The sequence below is a fragment of the Heptranchias perlo genome, chromosome 6 (genome assembly GCF_035084215.1).
Source record: "Heptranchias perlo isolate sHepPer1 chromosome 6, sHepPer1.hap1, whole genome shotgun sequence".
NCBI classification, from domain to species: domain Eukaryota; kingdom Metazoa; phylum Chordata; class Chondrichthyes; order Hexanchiformes; family Hexanchidae; genus Heptranchias; species Heptranchias perlo.
This window is the reverse complement of record NC_090330.1, coordinates 76966202-76986246: the sequence shown is the minus strand read 5'-3', so window position 1 is coordinate 76986246 and position 20045 is coordinate 76966202. Positions and strand designations below refer to the sequence as shown.

The 20045-nt window shown below is 41.0% G+C and overlaps 1 protein-coding gene across 2 annotated transcripts in view; it reads right to left on the bottom strand.

The window, feature by feature from the left end:
* Positions 1 to 606: 606 nt before the first annotated feature.
* nectin3b (nectin cell adhesion molecule 3b) overlaps positions 607 to 20045 on the bottom strand; it is a 236283-nt gene continuing 216844 nt past the window's right edge. The window contains exon 6 of one of the 2 annotated variants that reach the window (XM_067986464.1): positions 607 to 2899. In XM_067986464.1, coding sequence (XP_067842565.1) covers positions 2301 to 2899 — 599 coding nt within the window. In that variant the 3' untranslated portion in view covers positions 607 to 2300. Of the gene's footprint in view, positions 2900 to 6077; positions 6350 to 20045 lie in introns of those variants that run through there. The other variant, XM_067986465.1, reaches the window with a different exon arrangement.

Below are 20045 nucleotides of genomic sequence, written 5' to 3'. Positions count from 1 at the left end.
AACCACATAGCCACAACAGCTTGAGTACCTTGAGCACTTTTAGTGCTTGATATCCAAAGAACCGAGTTAAGTGTTCATACCAGCTTCACTTGGTTAAGTTGGACAAATCTTTTCTGCTTTCAGCTAGAGTAACAGATAGATTGCCATGAAATTACAGGGGCAGGTAATCTGGGATGTCAATTACTTCTTCAAATTGGCTGTCGCGAGTCACTATTCAAACAGGGTGAAGTGTATTACATCCACCAGACCCATTCACCAATGATTTTTTTGGGCCCAGATCATCAGTGACTTCTCAGTGTGGTTGATAAAGGAAATCAGAGAGAAACCAAAGTACAGGCTACGTCACATATCAGCAAGTTTTGCATGAGTACAAGTCTGACTTCGTACAGACTCCTTTCTCTCCATTTAGCTCCAGTTAGCAAATCCCTTTCAGAAGTAAGATTTTTCCCATTTTAATTGAACAGATTTCAACAATAATGAGATTAGAATCATCTGAATAAGATGGGTACATGCCAACAGATTATGGCCTGAATTTAAAAACCTACTGTGTGCTGCATTTTATACATTTCTCCACTTAAAAGTAGGTGGTAATGATGGAATGGCAAATTCCAGCAAAGAATTTATTTTGCAGCAAATTCAAATTTCTCTCAACAGAAACTGCCTTCACTTATTAAACCCCCATGTACCAAAAATGACACTGCAGTCCCGAACAGTTCTTGGGTAGTGAAAATGGCTTTATATTATTCCTTCATCTTGCCTTTTTTTTTAAAAAATGAAAAAAGTGCCTTTTCTAAGACAAGCAAATAGCAGATTACATTCTGAGATCTAATGTTTTATGCCACTTGAGAAAATCCCAGCATTAAATAAACAGCAGATTTAAGCGTATATCACATAACATTTTGCAGTATTGGTATCAGTGATTGAATTAAGTTAAAATGAGGCATTTTAAGCTTTTTTCCAGCAAAATGTATATTTAGCAAACAGCACGTCAAATCAACATTGCACTAACTTTATAAAACAGATAAGGTACAAAAAGTACTGTACAGTAAATCTTTTTTGTATTTATATACATCAACACAAAGCTCAGAGCATTAGTTTTTGCCCAATTGGAGCCTTCACCGGCTTATGTGTACCATATAAACGATCTATTTCACAAGCTGTGCTGTTCTGCATTCGCACGTGCGGGTGAAATAACAAATTCAGTGTGTGTCCATAAACAAGTGATAACCAGCACTTCAGAACCAAAGTGCTTTCCAAAGAAAAGGGAAAAGTTCAGGGCTGTACATGGAAGTTCTTGAAGCCACAAAATCCACCTTTAATTTTAAAGAGATAAATGTCTCACAACGATATTGAAAGAAATATTAATCATCCATAGCCTGAACAGTGCACTGTAGATTCTAGCCTCAGTTAACCGTAGTATTATTACTCAAACATAACTGTGATTTCACAAGAAACTAATTTATTTTAAGATCTGAAATACAGCCCAGTATTGGTGCCTGAATCCTTATCTAGATTTAAAACCAACTACATCAATGATGTAGTTGGTTTTAAATCTAGTTTAGGATTCAGTCACCAATGCACATAATGTTGCACATAAACCTAACAACTGTTTCTCTACATCACAACATGTTCTTCCAGACAATGTAAGTTTAGAGGCTCTCTTCAGTGTGCAGACAAGAAAACAAACAAGTCTTTATATTTTCCTGACAAATGCAACCAATGTGGTGAAAAGTAAAAAGGGGGCGAGAATGTAAACACTTAAGACTTATAAAGTGAAAAACCTGACTAAAAATTAAACTTTTACAATGATGTTTTAAAAGTAATAAGGCAGTTTCTTATTCAGCCAACTCCATATCAGTGAAATTTGTTATGCTTTATACATACATGTAAAACAAACAAATAAAGCAAGTGTTAGTCAGGTTTGCAGGGAGCTCCAAAGGAGTGGGTGAAAATGTCAGCAGTGGACAGACAGGCAGTAACTGCTTCTTTACCTCCAAAGCTTCACTCAGGAATTGTCTGAACTGTAAAAATTACAGTACCTTTACAGCATAGTACTAAGGCCTCAACATTTTGAATTATTTCCACTCCCGCAGAATTTTGCAGTTAAAGAGACTTTACTTTACGCTGGCTGCAAATCTAGTACAAAACCACATCACCATTTTCATAATGGAAAGCACATTTTGTTCTCCCTTAGGAAAACAGGAACACACATCATTGTGAAAAAAACAAGAGATGGAAACCTAGATTTCTCGGCTGAATTGAAGTCCCTCTCCTGCGTTATGAACATTTATCAATTACCACTAGACATACCACTCCCGGCGGGAAATGATTGAACCATCTAAGTGTGAAACGAGGTCATCTTCATTTTCATCATAGTAGTCATCATGCACATATTGAGGTGCATTGGGAATTTTTCTATCTTCATAATAGTCGCCGGGTATCTCCACACCTTCAGTGTACCTGTTATTTATATTGTCCTCATTTCGCCATTCATTTTTCTGCACCTCTATGGGATAATCCTGGAATATGTTGTTTGGTTCGCGCTTCCGTTCATTTTTCTCATAATCAGTGTATGGTTCAACTCGATTTGATTGTAAAACATCCATCTGGGAGTCCTTCTGTATGTCTGTAGTTCCAGCGTACTGCTTCGTGTAATAGTCCCCTCGGAAGGTACGCCGGCGTCTCAAGTAAAACATTACAATGATGATGACTACAAGCATGAGAAAGAGAGTGCCACCAACCACACCTCCGATAATAGTTCCTAAACTGTCACTCTTCACAGATTCCAGGGTTGACTGAGGAATTGGGAGCCTTCGTGTAAAAGCAGGTAAACTTGTGATGCCCGCCGTTGAGTAAATTGGTGGTGCAGTTGTAGACAGCAGGGTAGTAGTAGGAGGATCTAATTGGAAATGGGGTAGGGATGGACAGAGACAGAAAGGCACATATCAATGCAAACTAAACCAGTAAAAGAATTTGCTGAGAAAGTAAAAAGCAATGAACACATATATATATGTACTATAACATAACAAATTAATAGTTTCTCATCCTCAATCAACTGATTGCTTTACTTATTTTAGTAAAATGTAAAAGAAACTGCAGAACACTGAAGAAGTCAGGCAAGTTCTGCTTGTTCACGTTTGAAAGTGCAATCTCAAATTTTCATTTATACAATCACTCTTCACAGTGGAAAGTTAAAAATCTACATGTTGGTGCAACAATGATGAGTTACAGATCTGTGCAGGGATCTCTTTCCTAGAGATCATTTAACTATACATCACTTGTTATATGTCTGTATTTGGATCTAGTATTGTTTCTAGTACAATTAGTTGTGGTCCATATTCTTGCTGGAAAAGCCGAATGAGATCTGAACAATTCAGGTCCCCAATACTGTAGATTACTTAACCCAGGTATGGACTCCTAGAATTGGGATGGTGGAACAAAAAAAACTTAATTATTTTTAACACATCAATGCTTAGAAGAGTATCAAAGGACACTATCAAATACTACAGCTCTCAAACTGAGACCTAGGTAATTGTAGTATTCTAAGATTGTTCACTGGACCATGAACTATTGCAAATGTACGTACATGATCCAAAACAAGCGAAGTGTCAGAAATAAGATCTTTAAAACAACGATTTTTTTTTAAAGTGGCAAATTATAAAATCTAAAGGTTTCTACATGCAAAACATTTTAATTTTATTTAAATAGGATAGTACAGCATTTAAATTTTACATGATTTAGTAAATTTTGTTTTGTAAATTTTCTGAGGATATAAAGTCTCCTCTCTAGATTCCCAAGGCCACACATATCATGTACCCAAAAAGAACAGGCCAGAAGACTTACACCCAGGCCTTGGCTAATGCTGCTCGGAGGGACACCAGTCAATCCCTCATCACCCACTGTGTCTAAGCTTTGCTTAGTACCTTCTCAGCATCAGCAGGAGAGGTACATGGGATTAGGACTACTTCTCGTGGAGGATAAACGCCAATACGGACTGGTTGGTCCAAACAGCCTGTTCGTGTTCTAATTTCTACGTAATTCTATATAATGTGGCCAAGAGCGCAAACTCAGTAGACACGGAAGGGTACGCTTGTCCCCAGTACTGTAACATCACACACTGGCGCTTCAACATACCACCCTAATTTAGCACCATTTGTGCTGCAATTTTCTCAGCATTTCATACTTTATTTACCCTTTCCAACGATGTTACCAAATCAGATGAATTCTACAGTATGGGCCTTATACATTGTTCGAACTCTTTCCAGCTCGCCGCAGCAAACTTATCATTAACATGCAGCCTTTATTGGAAAGAAAATTATAAGCTGCAAAGGAAAAAAAAAATTTATAAACAAATACAAAGTTCAATTACATTGCCTCCTGTCGATATAAAAATGAAAGAAATTATATCAGAACTTAAAGGAGATAGTCTTCACTGCCAGGGAGGGAGTGCAATTACAATAGCTGTTGTGACACATTAAGGCATTTTTGCATAATTTACAAATTGCATTGCTTATTTGCCCAACAAAACAAAATGACGTGCCAAACACTTTGCATCTGAACAAGAGTCTTTTAAGTTAAAAATTAGAAAATGACAGCAAAAATATGGGATGGGTTGCACTGGAGAACAAGCAGCACCTGTGAAAAGCAGTTATTTAATATTTCACCTATACAAACTCTAAGTGGCACTTTTTGTTGGTGCTAACGTTGAAGTTAAAAGAATTAATTTAGAAAAATACCTTTCTTTTAAAGCTTTACTCAGAATCAAAAAGGATGAGAAATTAGTAACTGTTTTGAAGCAGAAGAAATGAACTACTTATTCACTATGGATGTCCAAAGGGACTTAGGGGTTCAGGTACATAGATCATTGAAGTGTCATAGACAGGTGTAGAAAATAATCAAGAAGGTTAATGGAATGCTGGCCTTTATATCTACAGGACTGGAGTACAAAGGGGCAGAAGTTATGCTGCAGCTATACAAAACCCTGGTTAGACTGCACCTGGAGTGCTGTGAGCAGTTCTGGGCACCGCACCTTCGGAAGGACATATTGGCTTTGGAGGGAGTGCAGCGTAGGTTTACTAGAATGATACCCGGACTAAGGGTTAAGTTACGAGGAGAGATTACACAAATTAGGGTTGTATTCTCTGGAGTTTCGAAGGTTAAGGGGTGATCTGATCGAAGTTTATAAGATATTAAGGGGAACAGATAGGGTGGATAGAGAGAAACTATTTCCGCTGGTTGGGGATTCTAGGAGTAGGGGGCACAATCTAAAAATTAGAGCCAGACCTTTCAGGAGTGAGATTAGAAAACATTTCTACACACAAAGGGTGGTAGAAGTTTGGAACTCTCTTCCGCAAACGGCAATTGATATTAGCTCAATTGCTAAATTTAAATGTGAGATAGATAGCTTTTTGGCAACCAAAGGTATTAAGAGATATTGGCCAAAGGCAGGTATATGGAGTTAGATCACAGATCAGCCATGATCTTATCAAATGGCGGAGCAGGCACGAGGGGCTGAATGACATACTCCTGTTCCTATATTCCTACTAGCTTTACAACAAAAAACTAGGTTACAGTAGAATGACATGATGGCATTTTTCAGTGATGAACTTGATCCTGTTATAAAGGCTTCAGGTTATGAATACTGTACAAGAGTCATTTATCATCACAAAATTCTGGGTAATCTACCAGTTCTGTATGACATTCATGTTATTTAAAAACATGTAGAAAATTCTAGAGGCAACATTTTTTGACAGAAACAAGCTGGTAACAAATAGGGGCAGATTATTACACCACCAATATACTCAGGTTTATAATGCCTGCTCACAACACTATTTTACATACTATGGAGTGAACTATATCAAACATTTATTTTAGCTGTTCTACAAAATATTACGTCGGTTCGGAAGACCAAGTAGAAGCTAAAGTAGTAACAGATCCCTGAACATATGTGATTGTCTTGGTTTTCATGAACCAAAATGAACACATTTTGTGACTCAGTTATATGCAGTATCACAGATTCCCAAGCCAAGGACCCAGCAATAATATGACACTAACCAGAGACCTGAGGCATATACAAGTTTTAATTTGTTTAAGATACTTTATTTTTCTTGAGTGGAAGATTGAGTGGAGAGTGAGGATTGAGTGATGACATCCTTTGTTCCAAAAACATCTTTCCAGCTTTTCTTATATTCACAATGAACTCTCAAAATGTCTAAAACCAGACGGATGCTGAGGGCTGAGACGGTACAGTGGTAGGATGTGCAAGTATGACTACCGGTATCAGCTGGTGCTAAGGTTGACAGGAGTGAGACTTTCTTGAGCAATTGTGCGAATTTGAGGCACATCGCAACTAAAGAATGCAAGACAGAAAACAAGACATGCTTCAAAAATGGAATCAACATCAAAATTGCAACATAGAAATGACAAAAGAAACTGGAACAAATTTCTAGCCACTTGCTAGAATGAAGAACATTAAAAGGGATAGTGCCCTGCAATTCCTAATTTCCATTGGTTTGAATGTCAGCCCATTCATTTGTGTCATATTTCAGGATTTCAGACTATGCTACCATGGAAGACCTTGGTATAATATATGTTAAAAGCACCACTAATGAACTGAATAAAGCTCTCACGGAGTTACAAACACAGGACAACAGAGCTAGCAGGTGTAAATTACTTTTTAGATGGGACGTCTGAACCAGCATCCTGAAGACAATGAAAGATAGTTTGACATTCCAATGATCATGCACACTCATTTCTCCTGCATCAATTCTATTCATTTGGACACAGTAGGGGTCAGGCTTTTAAAAACAGAGTGAGCTAAGAAAGCCGAGGAGAAATCAGACAGTAAGACAGTAAGAAGGGTAGAAAACGGGAGAAGGGAGTAAGGAAATTAGCTTTAAAATCTAAGCAAGATGACCTACTGAAGTGAGGTGATGTAACATATTTACTATTTTTATAGTATCACACAAAGACAAGCTGCATTAATAGAAATAAGTGAACCCAATTGTAACTGTATCTTCACCTTAGTATGGAATAAAGCCGGTTAACAATTCATATCGACCTCACCTTACCCAGTGGTAACTTGGCCCAACATGAGGGAGATAGAAGAAATACATGTGTGAAAGACAGATCACGAGGGATGCGATTGTTACATCCCCACGTCATACTATTGCACAAGTAAACAGTGAGCAGTGTGAGTCAACTCCAATAAAAATAATACTAAGACTGCTTCAGGGAGCGACTGATGTTATTGAACCCAAGCAATATCTATGGCAGATCTGAATTTGTAAAAATATGTTTATTTAAAATTGAGAGATCTAGGCTAAGTGCCAAGGCTCAAATGGAAGACAAGGCAAGTCAGGAAGTAGTGATTAGGTGATGATAAGTGTTGGTTATTAGAAACCTAAAGATTGTAGGAGATGAGAAAGACTGATAAATGGATGGAGTTTGGCAATACTGAAGCAATGGGAAGAATTAATTTTTTTGCCCTCAACGATATGATAGTGGAAAATGCTGTAATCATATAGCATACTATATCATTGAACTTTTGGGGGAAGAAAATTAATATTTTGTCTATTAAAACTAACAAGGAACTCTTCTATTTTATTGTCAAAATATGACTTTTCAGTAGGTTGCTGCTGCTAAATTAAAAGCTTACTTGCATCTTTCAAAGCTGCAGTAAAGTGTGAAAGAAATGTGAAGTGAAATTTCCAATGTTAATTACGAACACCAACACACTAAAAGAAATCATTGAAGTACAGGTGTGAAATTAATCTTCATATTAATAAGGTGTTGAAAAGTAATTTTTGCATTTCTCAGGTTCCTTAATGCTGTTCACATTTTCAGTGTACAATTTTGCTCGTGTTAATAAAAGACATTAAAATCTGGAACTATTTATTAAAACAAATTGCATTAGTTTAAGATACACCCCAATGATTTTGATCAATCATCCGAACAGACTAAAACATAAACATCAAGAGTCCTGAGATGTTGAATGATCTGTTAATATATAAATAAACAGAACAAAGGGTAAATAGTTCTTGGTTTCTAAAAAAGTTTTGAACTTTAAAAGCTTCAGTAAGATGTAGGCTTCACAAGTCAAATAGTTCTTAAAAATTCAGCTTTTATGTTTTTTTAAGTTTCAACCTGACCTGCATGGAGACCATCTTGAAGAGTTTCCAAACTAAGCTACTGAGAAATATAGACTTGGAGAATTTCTTGATATGGGTGTTCATCCCAGATTAAATCCAAATTTTCCATCTATTTCCGCAGCTTCCAGCTTCTTCATGAGAGCATCATGAGGCACCTCATGAAAATCGATGAAACAATTTAAATGTTGAGTGTATTCAGGAGGAATTTCTCATTCAGTATGTGGATGGCCCGACGAGAGAGGGGGCAAAACTTGACCTCCTCTTGGGAAATAAGGAAGGGCAGGTGACAGAAGTGTTAGTGAGGGATCACTTTGGGACCAGTGATCATAATTCCATTAGTTTTAAGATAGCTATGGAGAATGATAGGTCTGGCCCAAAAGTTAAAATTCTAAATTGGGGAAAGGCCAATTTTGATGGTATTAGACAGGAACTTTCAGAAGTTGATTGGGAGAGTCTGTTGGCAGGCAAAGGGACGTCTGGTAAGTGGGAGGCTTTCAAAAGTGTGTTAACCAGGGTTCAGGGTAAGCACATTCCTTATAAAGTGAAGGGCAAGGCTGGTAGAAGTAGGGAACCTTGGATGACTCGGGAGATTGAGGCACTAGTCAAAAAGAAGAAGGAGGCATATGACATGCATAGGCAGCTGGGATCAAGTGGATCCCTTGAAGAGTATAGAGATTGCCGGAGTAGAGTTAAGAGAGAAATCAGGAGGGCAAAAAGGGGACATGAGATTGCTTTGGCAGATAAGGCAAAGGAGAATCCAAAGAGGTTCTACAAATACATAAAGGGCAAAAGAGTAACTAGGGAGAGAGTAGGGCCTCTTAAGGATCAACAAGGTCATCTATGTGCGGAACCACAAGAGATGGGTGAGATCCTGAATGAATATTTCACATCGGTATTTACGGTTGAGAAAGGCATGGATGTTAGGGAACTTGGGGAAATAAATAGTGATGTCTTGAGGAGTGTGCATATTACAGAGAGGGAGGTGCTGGAAGTCTTAACGCGCATCAAGGTAGATAAATCTCCGGGACCTGATGAAATGTATCCCAGGACGTTATGGGAGGTTAGGGAGGAAATTGCGGGTCCCTTAGCAGAGATATTTGAATCATCGACAGCTACAGGTGAGGTGCCTGAAGATTGGAGGGTAGCAAATGTTGTGCCTTTGTTTAAGAAGGGCGGCAGGGAAAAGCCTGGGAACTACAGACCGGTGAGCCTGACATCTGGAGTGGGTAAGTTGTTAGAGGGTATTCTGAGAGACAGGATCGACAGGCATTTGGAGAGGCAGGGACTGATTAGGAACAGTCAGCATGGTTTTGTGAGAGGAAAATCATGTCTCACGAATTTGATTGAGTTTTTTGAAGGAGTAACCAAGAAGATAGATGAGGGCTGTGCAGTAGACGTGGTCTACATGGACTTCAGCAAAGCCTTTGACAAGGTACCGCATGGTAGGTTGTTACATAAGGTTAAATCTCACGGGATCCAAGGTGAGGTAGCCAATTGGATACAAAATTGGCTTGACGACAGAAGACAGAGGGTGGTTGTCGAGGGTTGTTTTTCAAACTGGAGGCCTGTGTCCAGCGGTGTGCCTCAGGGATCGGTGCTGGGTCCGCTGTTATTTGTTATTTATATTAATGATTTGGATGAGAATTTAGGAGGCATGTTTGCAGATGACACCAAGATTGGTGGCATTGTGGACAGTGAAGAAGGTTATCTCGGATTGCAACGGGATCTTGATAAATTGGGCCAGTGGGCCGATGAATGGCAGATGGAGTTTAATTTAGATAAATGTGAGGTGATGCATTTTGGTAGATCGAATCGGGCCAGGACCTACTCCGTTAATGGTAGGGCGTTGGGGAGAGTTATAGAACAAAGAGATCTAGGAGTACAGGTTCATAGCTCCTTGAAAGTGGAGTCACAGGTGGATAGGGTGGTGAAGAAGGCATTCAGCATGCTTGGTTTCATTGGTCAGAACACTGAATACAGGAGTTGGGATGTCTTGTTGAAGTTGTACAAGACATTAGTAAGGCCACACTTGGAATACTGTGTACAGTTCTGGTCACCCTATTATAGAAAGGATATTATTAAACTAGAAAGAGTGCAGAAAAGATTTACTAGGATGCTGCCGGGACTTGATGGTTTGACTTATAGGGAGAGGTTAGATAGACTGGGACTTTTTTCCCTGGAGAGTAGGAGGTTAAGGGGTGATCTTATAGAAGTCTATAAAATAATGAGGGGCATAGATAAGGTAGATAGTCAAAATCTTTTCCCAAAGGTAGGGGAGTCTATAGCGAGGGGACATAGATTTAAGGTGAGAGGGTAGAGACACAAAAGGGTCCAGAGGGGCAATTTTTTCACTCAAAGGGTGGTGAGCGTCTGGAACGAGCTGCCAGAGGCAGTAGTAGAGGCGGGTACAATTTTGTCTTTTAAAAAGCATTTGGACAGTTACATGGGTAAGATGGGTATAGAGGGATATGGGCCAAGTGCAGGCAATTGGGACTAGCTTAGTGGTATAAACTGGGCGACATGGACATGTTGGGCCGATGGGGCTGTTTCCATGTTGTAACTTCTATGATTCTATGTCGTTCTGCTGAATCTTATGATATTCTGCAACCTTGTCTACAGCCATTACTTGTCCTATACAATTCTCAAGAGCATGAAATCCACCTAGGGTTTTTTTTGGCTAACTCTGCATGCCATAACAAACTGAAGGAACTATTGAAGTTTTTATACATAGGACCCCAAGTATAGTTAGACATTCTCTGACAATCAAAGCTTTAATGAACCATAAAGATGACATGTGGCATTGGGTCATCCTCCCCTTGCCTTTAACCATTCATTATCCTTTCCATTTCCTAGTCTACACTCCACACGCTAACTCTACTTTTAGGATTGTGACTTCCCATCTCATCCAATTTTTTCAGCCTATCTTGGCTGCTTTTATTTACAACCACACATCTTTAAAGTCCCTGGGCATAAGCATCATCAGAGGCAACCCTACAGTACAATGAAACCCTTGCATTTGGAATCACCAAACTGTCCTTGAGGGGTGCTTCCCACTTAAAGTGCCGATGCAAATTGTTCAATAATTTGATGGTGTTAAGTGCCCTGATTTCCTGGTCCCCACTTGCAAATGGCAGGACACCACCATTTGCAATCAGCTGCTTAGAGTTTGCTGTGCATTTGGGGTGGTAGGAGGATGCTTTTCCAGTTTATTACTACAAGCTACTTTGCCAAAAGTAGTATAGCCAGAGTTACAAGTCTCTCAAATCTTGATCTCTACCCCTTTCCTTCTGACTGGAAGCACCATGTTTACCGGAATCTCAAACGGTTGTATGTTGTAGTCCAGGATTCTGGGGGGGGGGGGTTCTCTGGACGGATGAGCTAGGATGAGTCCATTGGCCATCCTCATCTGTATTTATCTTGTGATCAGGAAAATGGCTGCCATGGCATCTGGCTGCCATAAGCATCATGCTGAACAACTGGTCAAGGTGAGTACTTTGAGAATGTGTTCTCTCAGTTCTAGAATCCACGCGAGACCTGGATGTCCTTGTACACCAGTCGCTGAAAGCGAGCAATCAGGTGCAGCAAGCAGTTAGGAAGGCGAATGGTATGTTGGCCTTCATTGCAAGAGGGTTTGAGTACAGGAGCAGGGATGTCCTTACTGCAGTTATACAGGGCCTTGGTGAGACCACATCTGGAGTATTGTGTGCAGTTTTGGTCTCCTTATCTGAGGAAGGATGTCCTTGCCATGGAGGGAGTGCAACGAAGGTTTACCAGACTGATTCCTGGGATGGCAGGACTGACTTATGAGGAGAGATTGGGTCGACTAGGCCTATATTCACTAGAGTTTAGAAGAATGAGAGGTGATCGCATCGAAACATATATAATTCTAACAGGACTAGACAGACTAGATGCAGGGAGAATGTTCCCGAGGCTGGGGAGTCCATAACCAGGGGTCACAGTCTCAGGATACGGGGTATGCCATTTAGAACTGAGATGAGGAGAAATTTCTTCACTCAGAGGGTGGTGAACTTGTGAAATTCTCTACCACAGAAGGCAGTGGAGGTCAAGTCATTAGATGTATTTAAGAAGGAGATAGATATATATCTTAATGCTAAAGGGATCAAGGGATAAGAGGAAAAAGCGGGAACAGGGTACTGAGTTAGACGATCAGCCGAAGGGCCGAATGGCCTACTCTTGCTCCTATTTTCTATGTTTCATAGTGTCTGCTAAGGGGCACATCTTCTAGATTTATCCCACTAAATTCTAATATCTGAATGAACTCTTCAATATACAGGTTCAATTTTAACATGACATTATACCACCGACCACACGACTCAGCCCATGAGGTATTACTCATGGGATAATGCGGTTCGATATAGGCCTGTTAATCGTATATATGAGCATGAGAAATATTTCTTTAAAAATTCTAGTAGCCATGTTCTGCACAAAATTACACACCAAACAAATGTGCTCCCAGCTATCTTCCTGTCACTAATGAACTGAGAACCAATTGAAATGGTCTTTGCAGACATAACAATACTTGATAAAAAAAGAACTATTTCCTTTGTTGCTTTGAAAATACATTACCTCAATCCAAGGTAATAAAACAATGTTTTTGGTTTTTTCCCAGTAACATTTTCTCACAATAACAGTATTTTCAAAATGTTTATTCAGCTCATTATACTGTACCAAAAGGATCAACATGTATCTTTCATTTCCCCCACAGCAGAGTTATTTACTAACATTTTGTCATGGCCACAGTTCCAACATCTATCTCTAGCAATATCCCAGAACTGATACGTTAAAGAGGGCGGCCTAGAAATACACAGTGTTGCACGTCTATGAAGCAACTGAGCTTCATTATGACTTTTTGATCATCCCTTCCTGGGGCGGGGGGTGGGGGGCAGGGTGTGTGTGTGTGTGTGTGTGTGTGTGTGTGTGTGTGTGTGTGTGTCTTCAGCAAAAGTTTTTGGATACATTTAAGAGCAGGAACCAATGCTGATTTCTCCTTTTATAACTCAGGATGCTGAGGCCAGTGTCCCAGCTAAGAATTGCTAATTCAAGACAGTTCTAGAGACATTCCTAGTCTGCATACTCAGGGGACAATTTTAACCGCCAAGGATGGGTGGGTTGGGGGCGGGCGGGAAGGTTAAAATTGTTAAATTCTCAAACCCGATGCCAACCCACTTCCGTTTTTAACGGAGGCGCGTTTGGCTGCGTGCGAGTAACCGGCTCGCCTGAGGCAGGTCGATCATTATCACGCGCTAATGCGGCGCAGTTGAAGAGATTTGAATTGTACGCCTCCAGTAGAGATTTCCCGTGGCTCGGGAAACTCGCCAGTGAAACAGAGGCGAGACTGAGTGGCACTTCATGGGGGCATTTAAAGTTCTGATTGCCCGACATGAATAAAGGCTCAGTGCTTACAGCTGCTTTCTCGGCGTTTTGCAGAGTTCTTGTGATCAAAGACGTGATTCAGAAGTTTGGAGGCCTTCAAATGGATGTCATCAGGATTGGTGGGGGGGGGCGGCGCCACAGATGTTGTCGAAAGGACGTTGGACGAGGAAGACAGTCACCATCCACGGCAGCAACATTGTGGTGTGGTGGGATCTGCAGGTGCACAAGACAACACAGGCCTGGACTGGACAACACAGGCCTGGACAACAGAGTGGAGAACAGCAACAAAAGGGCCGAGGTCACAGGAGGCACTACCCATGCGAGAGGGTGTACAGACAGAAGCTCAGCTTCCTTGACCTATCTGAAGAGCAGTGCTTCCGCAGGCTCCGATTAACATGGCAAGTGGTCGCAGACATCTGCAGCCTCCTTCAAGAAGAGCTGCTCCCTGCTGGACCTGGTAGCCACACATTGCCCAGCGCTGTGAAAGTTGCTACTGTCCTCAATTTCTTTACCTCTGGCTGCTTCCAGTGCTCCACCACAGACATCTCAAGGGTTTCTCAGTCGGCTGCACATAAACTTAAGATAACGGATGGGTTGTTCACCAGGACATCGACTTATGTCAACTTCCCCTGCTGTAACAACAGCCAGAATGAGTGGGCAATCGGATGTGTGTCTTTGGCTTGTTTCCCACAGGTACAGGATGCCATTGAATGCACACACATGGTAATCCGAGGACTACCACATGAACCAAGAGTTTTTATCAATCGCGAGGAATTTCATTCCATCAATGCACAGCTGGTGTGCAACCACAAGAGATTCATTCAGGTGTGCACCTTATTCCCTAGGAACTGTCATGATGCTTTTATGCCGCAGCCATATAACATTCTAAACTTTTTCCTAACAAGAAACAGACTTAAGGGCTGGCTCGTAAGAGACAAGGGATACCCCCTTCAAACCTGGCTCACGACACCTGTGAGGAACCCCAGCAATGAGGCGCAAGAGCGCTAAAACGAGAGCCACATGACCACCAGGTGTGTCATCGAACAAGCCATCGGCATGTTGAAGATGCACCTGGATAGATCTGGAGGCGCCCTTCGGTACTCGCCAGCAGGGATGCCCAGAATGATAGTGGTGTGCTGTGTCCTGCGCAACATTGCGCAGCAGAGAGGATTAGAAGTGGAGGATGACCAAGGCACTCGTTAATCATTTTCTGATGACGAGAAAATTGAAGAAGAGGAGGAGGAGGACGAGGAGCAATATGAAGATGGGACACCCATCGCCAAACCAGCAGCGTGCATTGCTGCCCAGTATGCCCTAATAGCTTGAAGGTTCAGTTCGTGGCACTGGAAAAAATAGAAAATGAAATCCTCCGGCTCGCTGCCAACATTACCCCCCCTTGCCCCCCCACTGTGCATAAAACAGTCCTTCAACCAAGCATATACCCACTGCATATCTCCCCATTGGGTCCCGACGTGTATTGACATTCATCATGAAGCAACTGAAAGGGCGAGCTGGCATTCAGGACGCTTTAATGGGCAAGATGGGGAAGTGGTGCAAATCATTAAATTTTATGTGCTGTTATTAAATAAAAAGAAACTTAACAATATAATCTTAACTTAACAGCCTAATATACCACTCTGCTGGAGAGCAGCTTGATGCAGATCAATGGCACGATAAGGTATCTGTCATCCTGTTTAAGGCGGCAGACATGCATTACGCCCGCTGTCGGAGCTTGGAGACGTGAAACCCGGAAGGAAAAATTTAATTAGGCAATCAAATTAAAATCAGGCATTCCGATTTGCTAAATTTTCTTCCTGGTTTCTTGCACGCAATTCTCTCTCTCCCACCCCCCCCCACCTCCTCCCCCCGCGTTAATATCGAGGCCTCAGATACACACAGAATAAACTTGCTGAGTCATCGGAGAAGCAAACTTACAGGAAAGTCTAGACAATAAACAGGCTGAAAGTGTGTATTCATCTTACTACCTCTCCCCATCTCAACATTCTAGACAAGGGTACAAAAGCAGTCCATTAGTCAAGATGGTTGCACTGGGTGAGAAATATCTTGCATTGTATGAAACCTAAACACTCTGGGGTGCATAACAAATTCTATTGTAACTGGTCAAATAATTCAGGGGTTCTCAATTATAGTCAGCCAAGTTCTACTTAGCTCATTGATCTTACCAAGGTCTGTGAGCAGATATTCATGTTTGGTAGGCCATGATTGTTAAGGACATTATTTCAGCAACTGTGTCCTTTCATGCTGTAAATTTATATTCATCCAGTGTCAAAAAGAGAAAATTGAATTTCATTTTAAACTTGAACATGACTTTGCCATAACTTTTAAAAGCTCCCATTTAGGCATTGTTATAACTGACTCCAGAGGGTTGGAATTGCTCAGTTATGCCTAGTGCTACTAATTTTACTAGATAAATCAAATGTGTGGGGCTAGTAGTGAACAGCATTGATAGTGATGAGGAGGAGTTCTTGTCCTACACACAGAAAGAAGTACTTTGCTTCTAACTCATTAATCACTACTAAACTAAATAGTACAATTTTAAATGGGATGCAGGAAGAGAGACCTGGAGGTTCGCATACACAAATCTTTGAAGGACGTCGATAAGGCTGTTAAAAAGCATACATGATCCTGGCATAGAGCACAAAAGCAAGGAAGTCATGCTAAACCTTTATAAATCACTAGTCAGGCCTCAGTTGGAGTATTGTGTCCAATCTAGGCATCAGACTTTAGGAAAGGTGGCAAGGTCTTGGAGAGGATGCAGAAGAGATTTACTAGAATGTTACCAGGGATGAGGGACGTCAATTATGTGGAGAGACTAGAGAAGTTGGAATGGTTTTCCTTAGAGCAAAGAAGGTTAATGGGAGATTTAATAGAGGTGTTCAAAATTATGAAGGGTTTTGATCAGAGTAGATAGGGAGAAACTGTTTCCACTGGCAGGAGGGCCAATAAACAAAGCACACAGATTTAAGTTAATTGGCAAAAGAACCAGGAGGTGGAAGATGAGGAGAATTATTATTTTTTTACACAGCAAGTTGTTATGATCTGGAATGCACTACCTGAAAGGGTGGTGGAAGCAGATTCAGTAGTAACTTTCAAAAGTGAATTGGATATAAACTTGAAAAGGAAAAAACTGTAGGGCTAATTGGATAGCTCTATCAAATAGCCAGCACAGGCACAATGGGCTGAATGACTTCCTTCTGTGTTGTAAGATTCAATGATTCTACTATCGATTATTGTTCATTTGCACTCATGAGCAACGACCAGTCAGAAGCTAAAGAGTTCTGAGGGCAGGGAAAAAAGCTGACTAACTGGCAGGTCTGTAGTTACGCCACTGTTGTGCCACAGTGTAGAGATGTACAATCCTTATGCCAATTCTTAACTCCCCCATTAATACGCAAACTCATTCCCTCCCAGACTTCATTGGTCTTGAGCAGTAAATTGATACCTCAGACCAGTATCCCATTAAGCAGTTCGGATCTATAGTTCAGATTTGTTCAGTCCAAACAGATCAGATTTGGCACTGCTAAATATCACGTCCTTTCCAAAAAGAGCCAAACACTGATGCCCGCTCACAACTCGGGTTTGACAAAAGATGTGCTCCAGAAGTTGAAGTGCTTTGGTGGATGGATGATGATGAGAATAGCCTAATCTATGTCAAATACCATCCTCTTCAACTTCGGAAAAATATGACGAGACTCGAGTCCTCTACAAGATTTGCAGCCCCAACACAGCTACTAGCACTTAGGCCAGACATCCAAGCATATGACAAGAACAAGGGAGCTGCTGCAGCTGCACCTCAACATTTTTCATCAAAAATGTTTACGTGACCATCACGTAAAAAGTTTCACACACCACTTTCTCTATAAGATCTCACCCAATGTTGCCACCTAAAGCTCTGTTCCCTAAGTTACACAGAATTAAACATTTGTTGAAACAGGGATGCTGGGGGAAATCTGCAGGTTGCCTATTGGCTCACTTGAAGTTCTTCTGTGCGATTGGCAACCAGTCAAATTGAGACATCTGTCTTGGTTACATCTGTCTGCAGCTACACCTTCTTCTTACAACACTTAATCATAACTTAGTAGCCTCTGGTGCTTCCCTATAACGAGGAGGCCATTCAGGGGTAATGTCAGGAAGCACTTCTTTACACAAAGGGTAGTGGGAATCTGGAACACTCTCTCCTTAAAAAAAAAACACTGAGGAGAGGTCAACCGAAAATTTCAAAACTGAGATTGCTCAGATTTTTCTTAGACAAGGGTATTAAGGGTTACAGAACCAAGGTGGGTGGATGGAGCTATGATACAGATCAGCCATGACCTTTCTGAATGGCAGAACAGTCTTGAGGGGCTGAATGGCCTATTCCTATGTTCCTAACATAATATTTTATTCCAGGATTTCGATCACCTCTTTTACTGCAAAGAGCAAGCCTACTGTATCAGTAGCATGACACCCTGACTTGTATTCAGGAAGCCTGGAGTCTTTATCTCAATTTTAGTTCCCGTTTCAGGTAATCTTATATAGTAGGAAGCATCACAATTCAATGACATCAGCTGGTTCAATAGGTAATACACTTGCTGGGGTGCCCAGTTGAACATCAACTGATATAGCAACATTAAGAGCTGAGGAGGGATGGTATGTTAGAAGGATCATCAAATGAGGCCATATGGGTTCAACTGAAGAACAAAAAAAGGGGCACTCACACTGCAGGGAGTGTGCTATAGACCCCCAAACAGTCAAGAGGGAGATAGAAGAGCAAATATGTAAGCAAATTTCTGAGACGTGCAACCTGGTATGCTTGCACAATTTTGCACAGATTAGATTTCAACATGTTACCAAGACAAAATGCTGATCCAGTTCACTGGTGCTATTCTTCAAATAAAAACATTTCCAGTAGAAGTGTGAAGTCTGGTTTCAATTTCTCTCCTAGAGGTCTATCTTTGCAATACATATTCCAACCACCATCTCCATGCAACACCTTGGTTTACAAAACAGTATATGATCCCTTTGAGCTTTTCTGTTCTTGCTTTTCCCACTGAAAGTGGTAATTAGAAACCTGTAAGACTGTAACTATGCTAAAATAATGCTGAAAGCTTTACTAGCACCTGAACACCTGCATCTGCACCCTGAGGAACAATCGTTATATCAAAGGAAATATGTCTGAATCAGTAGAATATCCAGATCCAGGCGTCAATGTCTAAGCCAGGTCTTGGAAAGGAAACCCATCCCTCACTTTCTCATCCTCACAGCAGATGAAGAAATCTATCCACGGCTTAAAGAAGGGCAGGTACGGCATTTTAACATTCTTGGTTAGAGGGTTTTCAGACGAGATAGCAAAGGGGATAAAAAAGGAGTGGGGGGGGGGTTCGCAATATTGGTTAAAGAAACAATTACAGCTGGGAGGAGGGATGGTATGTTGGAAGGATCATCAAATGAAGCCATATGGGTTGAACTGAAGAACAAAAAAGGGGCTATCACACTGCTGGGAGTGTACTATAGACCCCCAAACAGTCAAGAGGGAGATAGAAAAGCAAATATGTAGGCAAATTTCTAAGAAGTGCAAAAACAATAGGGCAATAATAGCAGGGGATTTCAACTACCCTAATATCAACTGGGATGGAATCAGTGTAAAAGGGTGCAGAATTCTTGAAATGCATTCAGGAGAATTTTTTTTAACCCAGTACGTAGCAAACCCAACAAGAAAAGGGGCAGATCTGGACTTAGTTTTAGGGAATGAAGCTGGGCAGGTAGAAGAGGTATCAGTGAGAGAGCATTTTGGTGGGAGTGATCATAATTCAGTTAGATTTAGTGTAGTTATGAAAAAGGACAACGAAAGACCAGGAGTAAAAGTTCTCAATTGGGGAAAGGCCAATTTTACTAAAATGCGATATGATTTAGCAAAAGTGGACTGGAAACAGCTACTTGAAGGTAAATCAGCGTCAGAGCAGTGGGAGGCATTCAAGGAGGAGGTAATGGGGGTTAAGTACAAATATGTTCCCACAAAGAAAAAGGGTGGGACTCCTAAATCTAGATGTCAAGGAGCATACAGGGTAGGATAAGGCAAAAAAGGGAAGCTTATGTCAGATACTGAGAGCTCAATACAGCAGAAAGCCTAGAGGAGTATAGAAAGTGCAGGGGTGAAATTAAAAAGGAAATTAGGAAAGCAAAGAGAAGGCATGAAAAAATATTGGCAAGTAAAATCAAGGAAAGCCCAAAGATGTTTTATAAATACATAAACAGCAAGAGGATAACTAAGAGTAGGGCCTATTAGAGACCAAAAAGGTAACCTGTGTGTGGAGGCAGAAGACCCAATAGTACGGGTTTCCCGGACATCCTTACGATTTTGATGGAGACCAGCCAGAGAGAAGACGTGTTCAGGTAAGTCTGCAGGTAAGTCTTTGTTTGCATAGATGGGGGAGGCATGGAGGGGCATGGGTGGGCACAGGGGTCACGAGTCGGGGGGGGCGGGATCGTGGGTCATCGCAG